Genomic DNA, 18,440 nt, shown 5'->3' with positions numbered 1-18,440 from the left:
AATTTTTATGGTCATTTGAAAACTACAGAGTTCAAAATCTTGGCTTCAATTTCAGCAAATCACGTCTAATTTATTTCCTGATTTCCACAATGAATACTGATTTCCAAGCCTTACCCAGTAATAAATGACATGATAATTCTGATCAAGAATAAAGATACAAGAGACTACTTTTAATAGAAGACAGCACAAGACCTTCTTATGCTTCCTTCATCTCATTCCAGCTACTAAAGCATATATAAAAGAAACTTTTTTCTATTATAAACCAGATTCTATATTATATATTTGTGCATTAGTGTTAGCAAAATAACAGAAGGATAAAAAGAAATAACATTAGACAGACAGCTAAAGTATTATATTGTGACATGGAGTTGAGTAAATTATTGTGATGACTTCCATTATTGTAGAATGTCAAAATATTTACTACTTGTTAGTTCAGCAGCCTTGTTTGATAGTATTTTTCAGCAAAAGTTCTTTTTATAAAATGAAACCAATATTAACTTTAATTAAAGTTTAATTTCCTTGCTTAGAATTGGTACGGTCATTTAAGAAATCATAATTTCCTAACAGGTGTCAAAGAAGTTAGAGGTTGTTCCCTTTTCCCCTCCCTTAATGCCAAATTACAAATCTTGACCAGGGCACCAGAAAGGACGCTGCTGACATTCACAAACCGTAAATACATTCTGTCACACAACATTTCTACAGCTTGTGGTTCTTGTGGCTGTAACATTGTTATTGTAAATGCAGTATCTTTTCCATTCCCAAAAGGATTACAGTATAAAGAATACATCCTCTTATGTATTTCACACTTGCCTGAAACTTAAAAAATTTAGTGTTCTTTAATAATGTTATAATGAAGTGATGCAGAGATTTAGACAAATTCCTCATAATTTTTTTTTTAAGAGTTCGGTCATTTTTGAACATTCAGTAGTTTTGGAAACCATCATGGATTTTTTCCCCCTTTCAGACGTGTGAAAAAGAAAATTTTCCTCATCTTGTGCTGTATATAATTAAGGCACTTAAGTGTTTCAAACTTTTTATTTGTGCAGAATAATACATATTTTACCGATATTAGTATGAAATAATATAAAAATGAGGATGGTGTCAGTTAGAGAGGTAGCGTTGTTTTAGATGTGTATTATATCCTGCCTAATGAAAAGGTACGGCAAAGATTTCATTGCTAATTTGGACATGAATATTATAGCATTCCAATTTTAAATATTCCCTTTTGTGGTCTATATTTGGGCTTTTGAAAGAAAGTAAAAGATCAGCTAATACGGCATATGCAGTCAAGTTCTAACTACTTCTTCACCTTCAATAACCTCAGTAAAGTTTTCTCTGTGTTCTTGACATGCGATGTGTGCATGAACCTAGCATCCAGTACTACAAAGTAGGTCCTAATTTTTGTGGGTACCCGACAAAGGGCTTGTGTGAGAGCAGTCTGTGCACTGAAATCTTGGTAGGCTTCTTAAAAGTAGCCATGACTAAAATAAATGTGCAATTTTCTGTTACAGAATGTTGCTTTAGAAAATGAGCAGAGAGGAGCTGCCTCCCCAGAAGCTCCGCAGCTCAGGGAGTGCCACTCAGGGACTAGGGGCAGCATTCCTAGGCAACACTGAATGACTTTTTCTGTCTCTTTTGCTGCAATTCTAGGTTACTTTCCGTACCAGAATTTATCACTGCAACATCAACAGTCAAGGAGTCATCTGTCTGGATATCCTGAAGGACAACTGGAGCCCTGCTTTGACTATTTCAAAGGTCCTGCTGTCTATTTGTTCTCTTTTGACAGACTGCAACCCGGGTAAGGAGCTGATAGTTCTGGGCATCCACTCTTAGTCCTTTGAATTATTTGCCAATATATTTTGTATATTTGATTATATTTAGATTGAATCAAAGTTATTATTTTTAAAATCAGGGCTGAAACACTCCTGCTTGGATACAGTCCCACATTTAATGGTTCTTCTCAGTCCTGTGATCCAACAGAAAGTAAACAGCATTAAGCCCATTTATTTCAAATGTGTGGTGGAGAAAATGAAGTCAGTGTCTTTGAAGGTCTGTATCCTAAAGGCTGTAGCAAATGAGTGGTAGATCCAGGAGTACAGCAAAGTCCTCTGAATTACAAACCCATAAATCATTCAGGTTGGAAGGGGGCCGCAGGAAGTCCCTTTGTCTTAGGACAGCAATTGAAATGTTTCATCTTGCCAATGTGCAGGTGACAAGGTTTAGGGAGATACTACCTTTTTCAGAGAGAGTTCCGTATTCCTGTTGGGAGGGGAAGAACTCCACTGGCATCTGTAAAATTCTCAGGAACATCTGTATGGCCACTGTGCTATGAATGCTAATTGCTTTCGGTCAGCACAGGAACTGAGAGGTAGTGCCAAGATGACAGGTCATTCGCAGGAGGCTGGTAACGAGCAGGGAGAATTAGATTAGCCTCTTTGATACAGAAGTCTGATGACTCTTGACACAGTACGACTGGTGGGTGTATCCTGGAGTTAGGTGCATGGAGCTTTTCAGCTGCAGAGAGTAGGCTCTGCTTACAAGGATCTTGATTTCTTCGAAGTTAAGGAGCTGTATTTTTCTGTGGCTCACCAGGAAATTGTCGCACTTGTCTGTTGTTTCACCACCACCAGCTGGCAGCAAGTCTGTCTGTCCAGGAGATGTTTACCCTCCCTTAGCAGATTAGATCTTTTAAAAAATGGAAGACTTTTTGGGAAGGTTTTTATTTTCAAAACATCAGTTGTTTACAAATATTGAAAAATCGCACCTGACGAAATGGTATCTGAATTGCTGGTTATCTTACAAAACTTCACACCAAGCCTTTTGTCAGGTTTTGGCTGAAAAGAATAGCTGTGACATTTGAACACAGGTGTCTGCCTGTCATCTGACACACTAATACACAGATAATCAAAACTGATTAAAGCATTTTTCTGTTCACTGTGCTTTGTGTGCTTTCTCTTGGAAATGTCTTGTATGCTAAGAGCCCCACTACATGTCACAGCGTTTTGTGGCCTAACAAAGACTATATTTTGGAATAGATTCTGTATTTTAAATCATGGTGGGTTTGGTTGGTTGGTTGGTTGGTTTGGTTTTGATTTGTTTTGTTTTTTGGTTATTGGGATTTTTTTATTTTTTATTGTGAAATGGTTTCTAATGCATTTTCTCCTGCCCTTTACAGCTGATCCTCTGGTTGGAAGCATAGCCACTCAGTATCTGACCAACAGAGCAGAACATGACAGGATAGCCAGACAGTGGACCAAGAGATATGCAACATAAACGACAAACTACTTGTGCAGTGTGAAGGTGCAGAAGGCAACTTTACAGTGTGCAACAAATCTTTATAGCCTTTACAATACGGACTTCTGTGTATATGTTATACTGATTCTACTCTGCTTTTATCCTTTTGAAGACTGGGATACTGCCCCCCAAAAAGGTAAATGCTATCAAGAGTAGAAATTTGTAGCTGTAGATTAGTTATGTTTAAAATGCCTACTTGCAAGTCTTGCTTCTTTGGGATATCAAAATGTATTTTGTGATGTACTAAGGATACTGTTCCTGAAGTCAACCAAATATTATAGTGCATTTTAGCCTAATTCATTATCTGTATGAAGTTATTAAAGGTAGCTGTAGATTACTAGGAATTATGTCATTTGTATTAAACCCAGATCTATTTCCAATATGTGGTACATGCTGTTGTGAAAACTGTTTTAACTTTTACCTTTGTCAGTTTGTAATGAAAGGATTTCCTTTTTCCCTTTGTAGCTCAGAGAGCACCCAGTGTATCATCTCAAACACAATAAACATGTTCCCCAAGGAGTAGTTTCTTTGTTTTCCTATTTTAAATTAATATTTGAAGAAATTTAATTATAGTAACAAGGCAGGGCCAATGTATCACAGATCCCTGTGGATAATCTTTAAATTAATATACATAAGCAAAGGCTTGCTATTAAATGTTTAATGCACCTGTGGATTGTTTAAGTTTTCCCTGTTTGTTTTTGTTTTGTTTTGTTTTTACAGAACAAGTGTCATTTCTACAATTTCCTTAAATTTAATACTGCTCAGCTGTTTCTCAAGTTGGAATGAGAGCATTGCATATGCTTCCTCCAAAAGCTAATGTAGCTGGTTGCTTCAGGGCCAGACCTGTTCCTGTAACAGACCGAGTCTTGCTACAAACTCTTTTTGCAGGACCAGGGACAAGTTACACACAGTCTGGTGCTTTTGTGTCAAAGTAAAGCAAGTCGGACTTGCTCTGGAGAACTACAGTTGTCCATTGAAAATGGTCTTCCAAAGCACGATTAAACACTATCTTGTCTATCCAGAAAAGAAAGGAGTAGAATAAATTTGATTAGATAGTTATAACAGAAAAACAGTTGTGGGGGATATTAACTTTTCTTAGTGAAAATGAAATATGTAAAACTTTTAGACTACTTTTCCCCCTCCCCTATTCACTTTCTGGCTTGCAAATTTTGTAACATCTGTAAGTAACAAAGATACAGCTTTATAGTACATACAGTAGAGTCACTAATAGTTTTATAATTTAAGCTTTTGTAGGTTACCAGTCACACTATTGATTATACAAAAAGAGATTTGATCCCTTTAAATGATTTTTAAAATTACAATTAATTTTAAACTTCACTGCCTCCCTTACTACCTGGTGTTTTTGGAGATAATGTAGCACTTCCATCAATAAGATGCTCTGCTCACTTAATATATGAAAAATGAATGTTAAGTTTAAATATTAAAGCAATAGAAAAAATGATAAAGATTAGATCTAAAGTTAGCCATCACTATATAGATCCCTGTTTTTTGTATCACATAACCTTTGACCATGAATTGCCCACCCTACTTTAAATATTTCTACAGATTCCTGAAGGTGGCTTGAAGAACTGCGTATCCCAAATATCTCAACCTAGAAGCCAGTCTCTCTTGATAGCTACAAGATAGCTTTAGAGTTCAGGTTTTAAAGTGCAAAAGGGAATGAGAAACAGGGGATCTGGCAGGTGAATATGCCTAAGTCAGGTAACAGACTAATGCCAGGAGATGAAGTGCTGGAAATCACTGCTGACGGTGACCAGAGTTTCTCATTTTGTCGTTGAACATGTGAGAAATAGCACAGATTGGCAAAGAAACAAGGGGCTATCACATCCGTGTTGGACATCTACAGACTGCTCACTGCTGTCCACTAGTGCACTGGTGTGTTATGCAGTGCTCATACACCACTCCAGTGACTTTCCAGTGAGGAGCAAACTGTGTATTTCACATGCTAACTATGTTGCCTACAGAATTTACAGATATTTATATCATAAAATACTATGGTATAAAAATACAGGTTTTATTTTAATTTTAATGTATTTTGTTTTTGTATTGTACTGACAACTTCAAAGACCTAGGTGTACAAGTGGGATGCCTTGTTAGCATTGCCCCATCTTGCCTTCCTTGCAATTGGATCCTTTACACTGAATTCCCATCCTTTTTTTTTTTTTGTTGGTTTGTCATGATTCTGTTCTTTTTTAATGTAGGTTTTTTTTGTGTGTAAATTTTATATTTACTGAAGTAAAGGTTGTTTTTGTGTAAACATTTAAACTTTAAAAAAAAAAAGAAAAGCTAATTTTGTTTCTCAAGTTCTCTCTGCTAAACCATGCAGTAGAAAGAAATTTGTATTGTTAAATAAATCAATTAGTTGTTAAATGCGAATGTGTGTCTGTTTTCATGGGGAAGAGATAAATCGCTGCCTGAAATATATCCAAAATGCCAGTTGCAAAGAGCATCTGGTGTTTTCAAACCGTTTCCTTTCCTGGCTGTGCCAGGGTAAATGCCGGACACTACCCCGTCACAATGCTGATCCTGTTTTACAGTTCAATTTTTCAGGTCCATCTTCTATCACCCATCACCAGGTTATGTATTCAGGGGAATGCAAATTTAAATGATACATTTAAATAAACCACATGCCCCTTCTTGCCCTCCGCTTTGGATGGCCTTTGGAGACGCTCGCACTTGCTGATCTGCATTTGAGGCCTGTAGCTGGGGAGGGAAAGGAGTCACCCAAGGCCAGAAAGCTTCAAGTAGCCAGCGCAATGGGCTGGGCTTGCCCAGCCTTGCAAGGGGAGCAGGAACCGAGTCAGCTGGGGGCTGTGCTCTGCACCCCCCTTCCTCTGGGGGAAGGGGAACGTGGCCCCACGATACTGCCCAGCAGCCCGTGCCCCGTGTGGGATGTTCTGGGGCAGTGGGCAGTGTGAGCATGAAGATCAAGCTCTGGATGCTTACGTGAAAGCAAGAAGGCCTGCGTGGGCATCCTGAACCATGCAGCTTCAAAGGACTGCAAGGCTGGCCTGACTGGATGCAACTGGGCCATGAAATGGCATTGCATATTCAGCCCATGCTACAGCCAGGGAAACCTGCACTGGAGAGCCCAGCACTGCCTCGCCTACATTATCCCTTTAACCTCTGCATGGTGGCACTGCTTGCATTGGTATCACGCTGTAGCTCCTGGGGCAGACCAGCAGCTCCCCTTCCCTCCCTGGCCACCCAGGCTGGAGGTGGCTGCAGAGGAGCCCAAGATCACAGGAGAGATCAGAGTCAAATGCGTGCTAAAGGGAGGAGTAAGACGAGCACAACTGCTTGTACTATGGCCTGACCTTGCTGAAATGTTGATGATAATTAGGTACATTCAGCTGTGGCTTAGGTGGAAGAGCAGATAATGAACTTGGCAAGTGACTGCTGAAATGTTCGCAGCACTTACAGGCTTTTGCTTTTCTATTCCTAAAGAGGGAAACCTGCTCTAGCTTGTTTTCCCCGAGTTCTCTGTATGCATCTCTGCAGAGCAGTACTGTGAGTAGCTCTGTCACTGGGTAAAAGAGAAAGCATCCACTGTGGCAAGAGTTGGGGAGATCCTTAATAACAAAAGCTGCCAGGATTAGGTAGGATAAGAGGAGTAGTATGAAAAATATACATATCTCATTCCCTCATGGTGACTACATCCAAGCACAGGCTCTGTATCTACAGTGATGGAAGATGTTGTGGGACCACGTGCATGGGTAACACGCATATGTTGTCTCTCATTGTTGTTGCCCTTGCTCTTCTCCTGCAGGCAATGTGTTGACAGCCCTTTCTATGTACTGTTTCCCAGCACTGGGAAGCATTTTGTAACTTTGCTGTCTAAGATAAACATATCTTTGCATGATCCTAAATTGTTACCCTCCACAACATCCTTTGATAGTGAATGCTAAAGTTCAGTTACAAACTGTGTAAAAAATACTGTTTATGTGATTTTTTTTTTCATTTAACCTGCTCATTAACATTTTATGTCACCTAGTTTTGTACTGTGAGAAATAATGAATAATTGCGTCTGTTCTCCGCCGTGATCCCATTTATGATTTTATCTATCATCATTATTATCAGCCCCTAGTAACCACTTTTTCCAGACTCAAAAGTCCTCATTTATTTAGTCTCTCCCTGTACGAAGGTATTCTGATCATCCTGGTCACCCTTGTCTGAGCAGTTTGTAATTCTGCTCCAGCTAACTTAAGGGACTGAGAGCTGTACATTGCATGCAAAAGGTGAACTCAGTTCATCCAGAATCGTGTGTTCTGCTTTGGTCTGATTGCCTAGTAATTCTTACTGCTCTGTTTTCCTTGTTGACCACTGTTTATTGCTTAGTTAATGTTTTCATTACGCTATGTTCAGAATCTCTCTTTCTGAGCAATAGATAGTTTACCCCTCTATGTAGGTCTAACAAATGTGTCTTTCCCAACATCCACTGCTTGGTATCATCACTGAACTCATCTGTGATCTAATCTCCCCATTCTCAGCATCATGAAATCCTTTACGACACTTTGCAGTCAGCTTTAGCTTAGCCTGCCTTGCATATTGACTCTCCGCGCGCAGTGCTTATGATAGGGGTAGGAGGTAACAGCAAAAGTAACAGCAAAGTGCACTGGACAGGTCTGTCTGCCAAGAAGTGATGGGTCCCCGAGGACAAATTATCATCTGGCTTCTGAATGGCACAAATGAAAGCAGCTGCCAACTGTTTTCATCAGGCTGGGCTTTGTCTCCCTCTACAGAACAAATGTCAGGTCATTATTTAAAGCGGAGCTCAGAGCGGGTACATTTTCCAGAGTGCTGAATGAGATGTCATCCTAGAGATTAGTTTTCTGGGCTATCATATAGGTAGACAGGGGTGAATCTCAAATCCTGGGGGAGACCATCCTTCTGAATGTAGCAACTGGATGTATCTCTGAAGCGTAGGGGTGGGTTAGAAACCTGCAGCCTAACACTCGTTCAAGGGAATGGGCAGCAGCAGCAAAGGGGCTGGAAATGGAGAGGCACCCAGGGGAAGGTGAATGAAGTTGTTAAAATGCAGGGGTGCGTGATAGCCTTCCTCGTACTGAGGAAGGCAGCGTCTCATGAGTGCAGACGTCTGTGGCTGTGTGTATGTATTCCAGCATTTTAACCTGTCTTGACAGGTGAAAATTTGGGCCAAGCTGGGACCCTGCTGGCTGCATGCTCAAGGAACAGGATACCAGTGTGTGTGGTTTGTGATTTACAGGTGGTGGAATTAAGGTGACAAATTATTTTAAACTTTTCAGTTTCTGACGGTAAACATTAATACACCCTATTCTTTTCCACTATTGCATGGGTGTCTCTGTTAGCTGTGAAGCTAACGTGCTGTCTTCTCGCTGTTGGGATGATTAGTTATTATACATAAGCAACATTTTTCATCCTATTCACTGTTGGTTGTTGCTGCTTCCAGCCGAATTGTTTCATAAGTGTGGCCTTAATGAAGAACTGAAAACACTGAGGTCTCATTTAAGCTCCACTCAGATTTAGTCGATATTTTACTGTACTATGGACTGTATTACCTTTCCTAAAGTACAAGTAAGAACTAAATCACACAGCAGCTCTTCTGGAAGACCGCGCTATGAGCACGTCTGTCACCTAGGCCAGCTCCACATCAGTAAATCATGTATTTTACCACCATTTTCTTTTACCTGCTGCATAATACTTGATGCAAGCGTTTCTACAGGGTCAAACGGAACCAAAGGCAGGAGCTGAGGCGGGCAGGGCCGGGCAGAGCGGAGGGGAGCGGAGAGGAAGGCCCGCTAGGTGTCAGTGCAGCCCCGGCTAGAGGGAAGGGCCGCGCTGTCTGGGCGCCGCTAGCGGCGAAGGGAGCGCGGCCGATAGGCAGCGGGGCTCTGGGGGCCTGAAAGGGGGCGACAGCAGGGCCAAGCTGCCCTGGGCGGGACGTGGGGACGGCGGGGCTGGGCCCCGCCCGTGGGGCAGCGCCGCTGGCGGGCGGATGCCGCCGTGCCCCGGCGCTGAGGCCGCTGCCGCCCGCTGCCTTCGGGAGTCCCGGGCCCGGCGCGCTTCGTGGCGCTGCCCCGAGCTCCCTGGGCGCCAGGGCCGGCTTCTGGAGGAGTTTAACTTCTGCCGAAGTTAAATCTCTGCGGATGGGCGGGTACAGCCCAGATGGAGTGAAATGCCGTGTTTTGTTTCTGTTTGCCTTTTTAGATTAAACATTATGGTCCTGGCATTAGGAAGTCCGTCGTCTTCTTATAAACCATACTCATTCATAAGTCCCACTCTGAAATTAGGCCGAGCAGACAGCTGGTTGTCTTTAAATAACAAAGGATTTGGATGTATCATAGAATTCATAGAACCATTAAAGTTGGAAAAGACCTTCATGATCATCTAATCCAACCATCCCCCTACCAGCAATGTCACCCACTAAACCATGTCCCTAAGTGCCACGTCCAACCTTTCCTTAAACACCCCCAGGGACGGTGACTCCACCACCTCCCTGGGCAACCTGTTCCAATGCCTGACTGCTCTTTCTGAGAAGAAATGTCTCCTAATTTCCAACCTAAACCTCCCCTGGCACAACTTGAGGCCATTGCCTCTTGTCCTATCGCTGGTTACCTGTGAGAAGAGGCCGACCCCCAGCTCCCCACACCTTCCTTTCAGGGAGTTGTAGAGAGCAATAAGGTCTCCCCTGAGCCTCCTCTTCTCCAGACTAAACAACCGCACTTCCCTCAGTCGCTCCTCACAGGACTTGTGTTCCAGGCCCTTCCCCAGCTTTGCAGCCCTTCTCTGGACACGTTCCGGGGCCTCGATGTCCTTCTTGTAGTGAGGGGCCTAAAGCTGAACACAGTGCTCGAGGTGAGGCCTCACCAGAGCAGAGTACAGGAGAACGATCACCTCCCTGGTCCTGCTGGCTACACTATTCCTGATACAAGCCAGGACACCGTTGGCCTTCTTGGCCACCTGGGCACACTGCCGGCTCATGTTCAGGTGAGCGCCAACCAACACCCCCAGATTCTTTTCTTCTGCAGGGTTTTTGAGCCACTCTGCCCCAAGCCTGTAGCACTGCATGGAGTTGTTGTGGCCAAGTGCAAGACCCAGCCCTTAACCATGTTGAACCTCATCCCATTGGCCTCTGCCCATTGATCCAACCTGTCCAGGTCCCTTTGCAGGGCCTTCCTACCCTCTGCCAGATCAACTTTCTAAGCAAATTCTGTCTGCTCAAAAATGATGTATGGATAAATATTTTAAATCCACCCAATTGCTAATGATTTTCAAGGGCTTTCATTGAGTGATTAAAGTAGCCATTGATCGTTCAGGCCTCAACCTACGCTGTAATTCTGACACTCTGCAAAGAAAGCCATGCGCAAGCAGATTCAGGTGGTGTTCAAAGAGAGGCCTCTGCAATTACCATTGGTAACATCAGGTATTGTGTTTGCGTTATTAGATTACATTAGGAACTTGTAGTGAAGCTGTGAAATAGCAGTTGTCCTAAGATGTTTCCCGTGGTAGCATTTTTATTAAAGACAGTTACAGAGCTGTAAACTGCAAAGGCAAACTGATGGGCTTTAAGCTTTGAACAGGATGTAAGTCTGCAAATGTGCTGAGAATCCTACAAAATTACTGTCAAGACCCACAGAGGAACCAGTACTTCCTGGCTATGCATTATTTAAACAGTGAACTAGTTGAACATTCCACAGTGGTGCTTAGAAAAATGGCTAAAATTGACCAGTGCTTAACTGCCTTTGGCAAGAAAGTTGGGGTTTTTTGATTTCTCTGTCTTTGTCAGATCTATACCCAGCCATCACCTTTCTGTGTTTTCTCTGTCTTGCTCCCTTTCTTCATTCTTCATGGTTGGATTTAGAATAACAGATTTGTGAAAGAATAAATGGTAAATGTTCATTGTTCTTCAGATTTGGGAAAGTTCTTTACATTCAAGCATCTGGGTGGGTCAAATTCAGGATTTGACCTCCACCAGTGCACACCTCCATCTATTCCTACCCCACAAAAGGCTTTTTCCTGCCAGACCAGGCTTCAAGATGGGAGTTTGGCAGAGGCCAGGATCATGGGGAGCTCCCGTGGCACCAAGCCCCCACCCCAGGCACGTCACAGCCCATCTGCCCCATCCAGCACAGTGAGGCTTCCTATAGGCAACTGCTACTTCCGGAGAGCCCTTCTTGGTCACTCCCATGTGGTGGTGGACCTCGCAGCTGCTCCTTAATCCAGTTGGCCTTCGGGAGCCTTCAAACTTTCATTTACAGGGGGAACTACCAAGAGAGGAGGTATAATGTGTAGCGCAGACTGATTTATTTGTATAACAGCAGTTATCCAGAGCAAAGCACCCTGTAAAATGACACTCAAAAAAAAAAAAAAAAAAAGCTAGATGCTTAATCTAAAACTACTAGACCAATTTGAAAACAGTGACAATCTAGTCCTCAGTATTCAACCAAGCTCTTCAGAGGAAGGGGGAGGATGAGGACTTTGCAGTGCTCTGAAACCCCACGATTTGGGAAAAGTTGAGCTCTGGGAGAAGGAAAGATTCAAAGGTCCCAGAGGATATTCCCTGTGTTTTGCCCTGCTAGAGCTGACTAACTGTGAGGATCTGGCTGTGTCTTGGAATCTAAGATTTAAGATTTTTTGTTTCATTGCAGAAAACTAAAGGATCGAACTTGCTGTTTTCAGGTCTTGCCCCTGTATCATTCTTCCATCTTAAGCATATGGTAGCTTTTGCTGTCCCGCTCGTGCTGCCACACCAGTGACTGCTGTTATGTGCCATGGTTAAGGATGCACAGAGAAAGCAGCTTTGGGAGCTGCTTCTGCTGGTTTAAGAACAACCGAGGTGCTGCAGCAAGCGCCAAGCAGGCTGCAGGCACCAGGCTAGCACACCTAGCTCGTGGCCTAGGTAATGTTCCCCAGCTCTAAAGATTTTTCTTCCCAGACCACCCTTCCAAACCTTGCTATTGCTTTCTTTTCCTAAAAGGGTTTGGAAAGAAGAAGTGATTTCTGTCACTTTGTTATTATGAAAGACTGGTTAATGTGAATCTAGGGGGTCAGCCTTGAATTAATATAAGGTTAACACTCACAGCAGCTGAGTGATGGGGAAGCAGAAGTGGCTCTGGCTTATGCTGGTGTGCAGAAGATCTCTGGAGGCCATCGCACTGGCAAGAATTATTGCCTGAAGGGCAATTACATTGGCAAGCCTCAGCTGGAGCACCATGCACCCTACTTTCTCACCTCATCATGCCAATTCATGCCGCCAGCTTTGTTCTGACACCCATCCTCTATCAGAGGAGCAGGTGGCGAGGAGCCAGCCATGCTCAGCGTGGGGCTGCTCCATGGAGAGCCGGCAGCCAAGGGCCAGCTCAGAAATCCAGCACAATGCACAGGGCAGAAACAAAGCCTAACTGCAAAACAAGAAACCAAAATCTTGGACTGGCCTGCAAGACATATCTGGTAAGCAAGAGGAGCAAGGCGGTGGGAGAGGCGAAGACAAAGCCAGCATGCTGGAGGTAGGCCTTATTGGTGGCAAATGAGCAGATGGGCGGTGCTCCTCAGCCTTCTCCCAGGGAGAGGGATGGCAATTTGATTGCTGGACAAAAGACGTGTACAGGAAGGTGCCGATGTCCCTGCCCCAGCTGCCTTCTGAGGCGCCCTTCACCGCTCTTACCACGTTGGGTCAGGGCTGGGCTGGGAGAGGGACAAAGCCTAGCGCTGAAAACACAAATACTGCAGCCCTGCCTGTTGCAGGCAAATTCTGCCTCTGCAGAACTACTCTGTCATAGGGCCCAAAATAAACTTCTGTTCAGCATCCGTACTGGATCACCAGAAACCAAGACATATTTGGAAAAAGAAAATAAAAAAAGAAAGACATGAAAATGAAGAAGCCTGTTCACAGTACCCTAGCAGTACATTCGAAGGAATAAAATCATTGTAAGCAGACTGGAAAGTATTTAAAGAAGCCCATTTCTGCAGAGAAGGCATATTGGGTCTCAGAGCAATGCTCTTATCAGGAAAGATTTTTTAAAATATGAAGAAAGAAGCCAGCTACAGGATAAGGGAAGCTAATAAAAGCAAGCAAGAAATAATGGGCTGAACACTAAGGGGGCAAAGTTTGCTGCGGATTTGTAGTTATTCAAAGCACATAGGAGAAACGCTGACCATGAAGAACTATCAAAATAACTTAAAGTGACCAGATTTTAAAACAGTCAATAAATTCAATATAATTAAATGTAAAGTGATAAGCAGGAGGAAGAGAGTCTTGCATTATGTACACAATGGGATCTGAGCTCATTTTTTAGCACTCTGAATTCCTCAAACGACGCAGCAGAGAGAGAAGGGCTTTTAATACTTCCAAATTTTTCCTATCTGTTGAAGGTAAAGGCAGGTCTGTACATTAGCATCAACACAAAAGCCTTTGAAATCGAGTCATATGCTGATAATAGGTTAACATCATAAACTTTTGGAATACAAATTTTGGACATTTTGGTTTAAATATTCTCCTGCAGATTCTCCTGGGATTCCTGTAGGTGGGTCAGTATTGCTATGTTATGCTAACTTAAACATGTACGTTAATCAGTCCCATATTTCTATCTTTTACAAAGTCATAATTGTATTAAACCTGCCAAGGGCCTGGGATACCTCAGGCTATACTGAGAGCAGTGCTTCAAGCTACTGAGCTATTTATCTTTAGTATTGCTCAGCAGTTTCAGGAAAAAGACGCAGCAAAGGACAAGAAATAGATTTAATGCTGGGCTGATGTAAGCAGTGGTGCAGGTGTTTTAGGATAGGAGCACTGCTGTTGCAGAGGTGGGAATGATGCTGGCAGGGGAATGAAACTAATACACAGTTCTAAGTACCAGAGACACTCACCATCCATGCAGAGAGCGCTCGTGGCTCTCCACAACATGGAAACACAATGTGGCTCTCTACACTGCTGTCTCTCAAGACAGCAGTGGGTTTCTTCTCCTGTGCCTCACAGGGAAGCCCAGCTCCTGCCTTTTGCATGAATTCAGTTACTCCTGCTCCTTCTCTGCATCATGGAGAGCATCCCTCACTGTGACTCAAGTTACCCAATGCCATGTGTCAAAAACACATTAAACTGAAACACCCCATCCCCACAAGTTGCCATTTAGGTCTTCATGCTAATGTGAGCTGATGGTTCTTCCAGGAACAACTTATGTCAGATCCTCCTTACCCTTTCCTGAGCCCCAGCTGACAGTTGCTGGCACAAAAAAAAAGCAGGAAAAAGACAAAAGTCTCTCAAAACCTGAGGATTTTCAGAACATGCTTCAAGACTCCTGCTACTAGCTCAAACCAGGGGGTTGCATGAACAATTAAAAATGAGAAAACAACAAGACAGCCAAATCTGTAAAGTCTTAGCCAGGCAAAGAAAAACTCCATTTCAGGAACACACAATACAGTTTAATAGTGAATCTAAAAATTATCCACTGACAGCTGATGAATAAGGCCATATCACTAGACATGGGACAGCCTTGTGTTTCTGAAGCCACGTGTGCAAGGGTGTAAAGCAGAAACATCTGCCCCCAGGCATGGAAAGTAAAGACAACAGCCTTGCAAAGAGCATCTTCCCACCCGCTCAGTCAGCATTGCAGGCACCGAGCCCTGATCCCTGACACCCTGTGCCAGGCAGGGCTGGTCTGCCCTGCCCCTGAAAGGGGAAATGGGAAACGAAGAGTTTTGGTTGGGGGAAGCTGCCAGCAGCTGCAGGCTGATCAGAGAGTGACTCAGGCAGCGGTGGCCACAGGCAGGCTGGGGTTCCTAAAGACACAAATCCCCAAGAGAATGTTTGCTGCTTGGCAGAAAAGTGAATGCCACGATTTTAACCAAATTTGAAATCGTTTATGTGGGAAAAACTTCTGTCAACAGCGGGAGGAGTTCTGCTCAAATAATGTTCCCCAAATAAGGCACTTCTTTACTGTGAGTTATCAGTGCTATGGTTTAGGCTGCGTCCCTACATGTAGACACACCAATCGCTGGCAATTTGCTTGCTCTCCACATCCTTTCTAAATGCCTCCAGCATTAAGAAATGAATGCATTTTTTTGGAGGAACTCCATCTTTGCTGAAATTATAGAAAAAAAAAAAAAAAGAAAGTGACAAGAAAAGAAAAAGAGAAGTTTTTTGAGTCTGTATGTATGGAAAGTGAATAGTTTTGCACAATAGTGTTTTGCACAAAAGGCTTTGAAAGGTTCAGACATCACCAACCTCGTTTTTTATTGGGCCTGTACTAGCTGCACTGAAACCAACAGGTGTTGCACTGGTGCAGATGGGGGGAATCACTCTACATGAAAGAAAAAAAAAAAAAAAAAGAAATATGCAAGAAATCACCTGAAGATGAGGGATTAATAGCATATTTGAGTGAATTTGGTACTGCTGGCAGTTGCCTGATGTAGCAGCTGACACCCCTCATGCTAAGTTTGGCTGAACCCAAGTGCTGCAACCAGGGCTAGGAGGTTTCCCCCAGCCCCTGCCTCTGGGCAGCTATGACGCATGCTGGGCACCCAGAACTGGACTTACTGGGAGCTGTAATTGAGCTACTGGCCAACCCTGCTCATTAAACCTGCAGTCAGGGGATAGAGGGGAAAAAAGACCTAGCTTTGGGCAGCTGTATTCAGGCACCTCTGCTCAGTTCAGGGTCAAGGAGGTGTGGATGAGGCTGCAGAGCCTGGAGCTGGAGCAGAGGCAGGGAGGCGAGGAGAAGCCTGCCCCGCTCAGCAGCAGCAGCGAGCTGCCCTCTCTCCCTGCAACACACTTGGCAGCTCGCTGAGAGCTAAACCCATCCTAACCTGGGGGCTGCAAGCTCTGCGGGATGGACATGTTATCTCCTGACTTGGAACTGCTCTGCGCTTAACAGGAGATTACCAGAGACTTCTTTCCATTTGTGTTGCTTTCTGGTGCTATACAATGCATGCACTAACAAGTACCCTTGGGAATCTGGCACAGGTAGCTCCTCATGACTAGTTACCAGCAACGTCATATGAAATACTATATTATCTCCCCTCCCTTAATAGATAAGTCTTCTGTCTTCTGTCAGTGGCTGGCCAATTTTCCTCTCTATTGAATGCTTCAGTTTCATGATGGACATGCCAGACTGTGCATTTCTAGGGCTTTATTTATTACCTGTCTGTGGTGCTTGCACTCTCTTATCGTTTAGACTACGTGACTCATAAATGCATTCAAGTTATGTACTGATATAAGCAAATTCCCTCTCTGAATATAAATCCTGTTGTATTTCATTATTTCCATATTCATAATGTTTTGTTTACCCTTATTCAGACACAGAATGACTCCAGCAGAGCTTACTCTGACTGCACAAATCGTGTCTATTTTTCTTTCAGGTCTTTAGTGGGCTTAGATGAAACCACAGCTACACTTTTTCCTTTAGGCTGTGAGTTGCATATTCTTTGACAGCAACAAATGTTTGCCCATGTTATACCTATAGCCTAGAGAAAGACTAGCAGCATTATCTCCCATCTACTTTAACTTCAGTCATGTCTCTATTATTTAAAAGCGCATGCAGTATATGTACAGGCATGAGCTCTCACTCTTGTTGACTCTCAGGTGGAAAGCATTTCCAGTGCCAGTTCCCCTCATCACTTTCAGCTATTAGGTGGCACGTCGCAGTGGGCAGAGGTCAGTATAATGCGCTACAGCTACCTGTAGTTCACATATTCACCTATTCTTTTCTGCTAGCCTGAGGATAGCCTATTTTTTCAAGCCTGGTCACACCAGCTCATTTGGGGAATGCTCTAACAGGTTTTGGTTTTTGAGGTCAAACTGCTGAAAATCCTCCTGAGCATGTCTTCTGCCCCAGAGGCAGCTCGCAGCAGGCTCGCCTGGAGCACAGGGAGAGAACCTTTGGGGAGGTGCAGCTGGTGCAGGGAGCATTTCCCAACTGTACTTAGCATTGCTATGTGATTTGTGGGGAACATTGTTATAAATATTCTTTTCAAAAGAGAAGCATGGCTAAGCAGAAAACCTTATCTAATCCTGCTTTATGCCACTTGCCATATTAAATGTATTGACTGCTATCATACAGGATCCAGATGTAAGCATGCTGTCAGCTTTAACTGTATACTAATTTTATATATAAATATAAACCCTATGGCTGAAACATCCTTTCAGTTTTCTCTTCCCCCTGCTGGATTAACACATCAACAGCTGCAAATAACCAATGGCTTCAACTGTGCCACAGAATTTTTCACATTAAAAGTTTGTCCAGACATCATTTCAAGCAGAACAGAGATTTAAACCTCGCTTGTTGTCTGCTTCTGCTCCATGCTTGTGAATAAGCGATAATCCTAACATTTCAGATTTTTTTTCATCCCATGACAGAATAAAGTGCTGAAATTTTGAAAGCTGTGAAATGGAAAAAAAAAAATGCATTTTGGGAATATCAAAGGGAATTTATTCAGGCATTTTGCTAGGGTAATATCAGAGTGCTCCATTTGGATATTACCACTTGCACAGGTGTATTCCCAAACACAACTAGCACCCCCAGAAAGGGCAGCCAGAATGCAGTGGCTTCAGCTGACTGAAAATGCAGAGGAAATTTCTCAATAAATTCCATGAAAAATAACTTTGAAACCATGTGTTCTTGCAGAACTTTTGGTTACATCAAGCCTGTGTTCCTCAATGAGGAAACAATAATAGTTGTTTTGTTTTTTTTTCAGAAAGATAAGACAGAAATAAGCTCATTGTGTGGGGATGGTTAGAGGCAAAAGGTTTTGCAGATCTTGCAAAAAAATGTAGAGTTAGACTGATGATAACCCTTCTAATTTTTTCAGTAAATGCATATATCGCTTTGTAGGGTGTTTCCTTTCACCGCTGTTTTGTTCTCATCCACACCTATGTGAAACTAGAATCACTTCCCCCGAGCTGTTCTGCTTTAGGTATTTTCATGCTTCTGTGCTTGAATTTCTGATTTCCTTTCTTTACGTTTTGCGTTTATCTACTTCTTTAATTGCACTTATGGAGTCTTCCTTTCTATGCTTTTTCAATGAGGCTGGAGATTTTCACATCCTGCTATTGCACTCAAAAAATAATGTCCTTCTTTTATTCTATTGCACTGTATTGTTGAACTTGGAGCTACACTTGGGGTAAGATGTGTTTCACAGTTCTTTTTAGC

General features: G+C 43.0%; 1 protein-coding gene across 5 annotated transcripts in view; it reads left to right on the top strand.

The window, feature by feature from the left end:
- UBE2E3 (ubiquitin conjugating enzyme E2 E3) overlaps positions 1-5,691 on the top strand; it is a 60,723-nt gene extending 55,032 nt beyond the window's left edge. For all 5 annotated transcript variants that reach the window (XM_040561414.1, XM_040561412.1, XM_040561413.1 and 2 more), the window contains 2 exons: positions 1,651-1,798; positions 3,176-5,691. In XM_040561414.1, coding sequence (XP_040417348.1) covers positions 1,651-1,798; positions 3,176-3,273 — 246 coding nt within the window. In that variant the 3' untranslated portion in view covers positions 3,274-5,691. The remainder of the gene's footprint in view (positions 1-1,650; positions 1,799-3,175) is intronic.
- The last annotated feature ends 12,749 nt before the right edge of the window (positions 5,692-18,440 follow it).

Source organism: Cygnus olor, chromosome 6, assembly GCF_009769625.2.
Source record: "Cygnus olor isolate bCygOlo1 chromosome 6, bCygOlo1.pri.v2, whole genome shotgun sequence".
Taxonomy (NCBI): domain Eukaryota; kingdom Metazoa; phylum Chordata; class Aves; order Anseriformes; family Anatidae; genus Cygnus; species Cygnus olor.
This window is presented reverse-complemented; position numbering and strand designations above follow the sequence as displayed.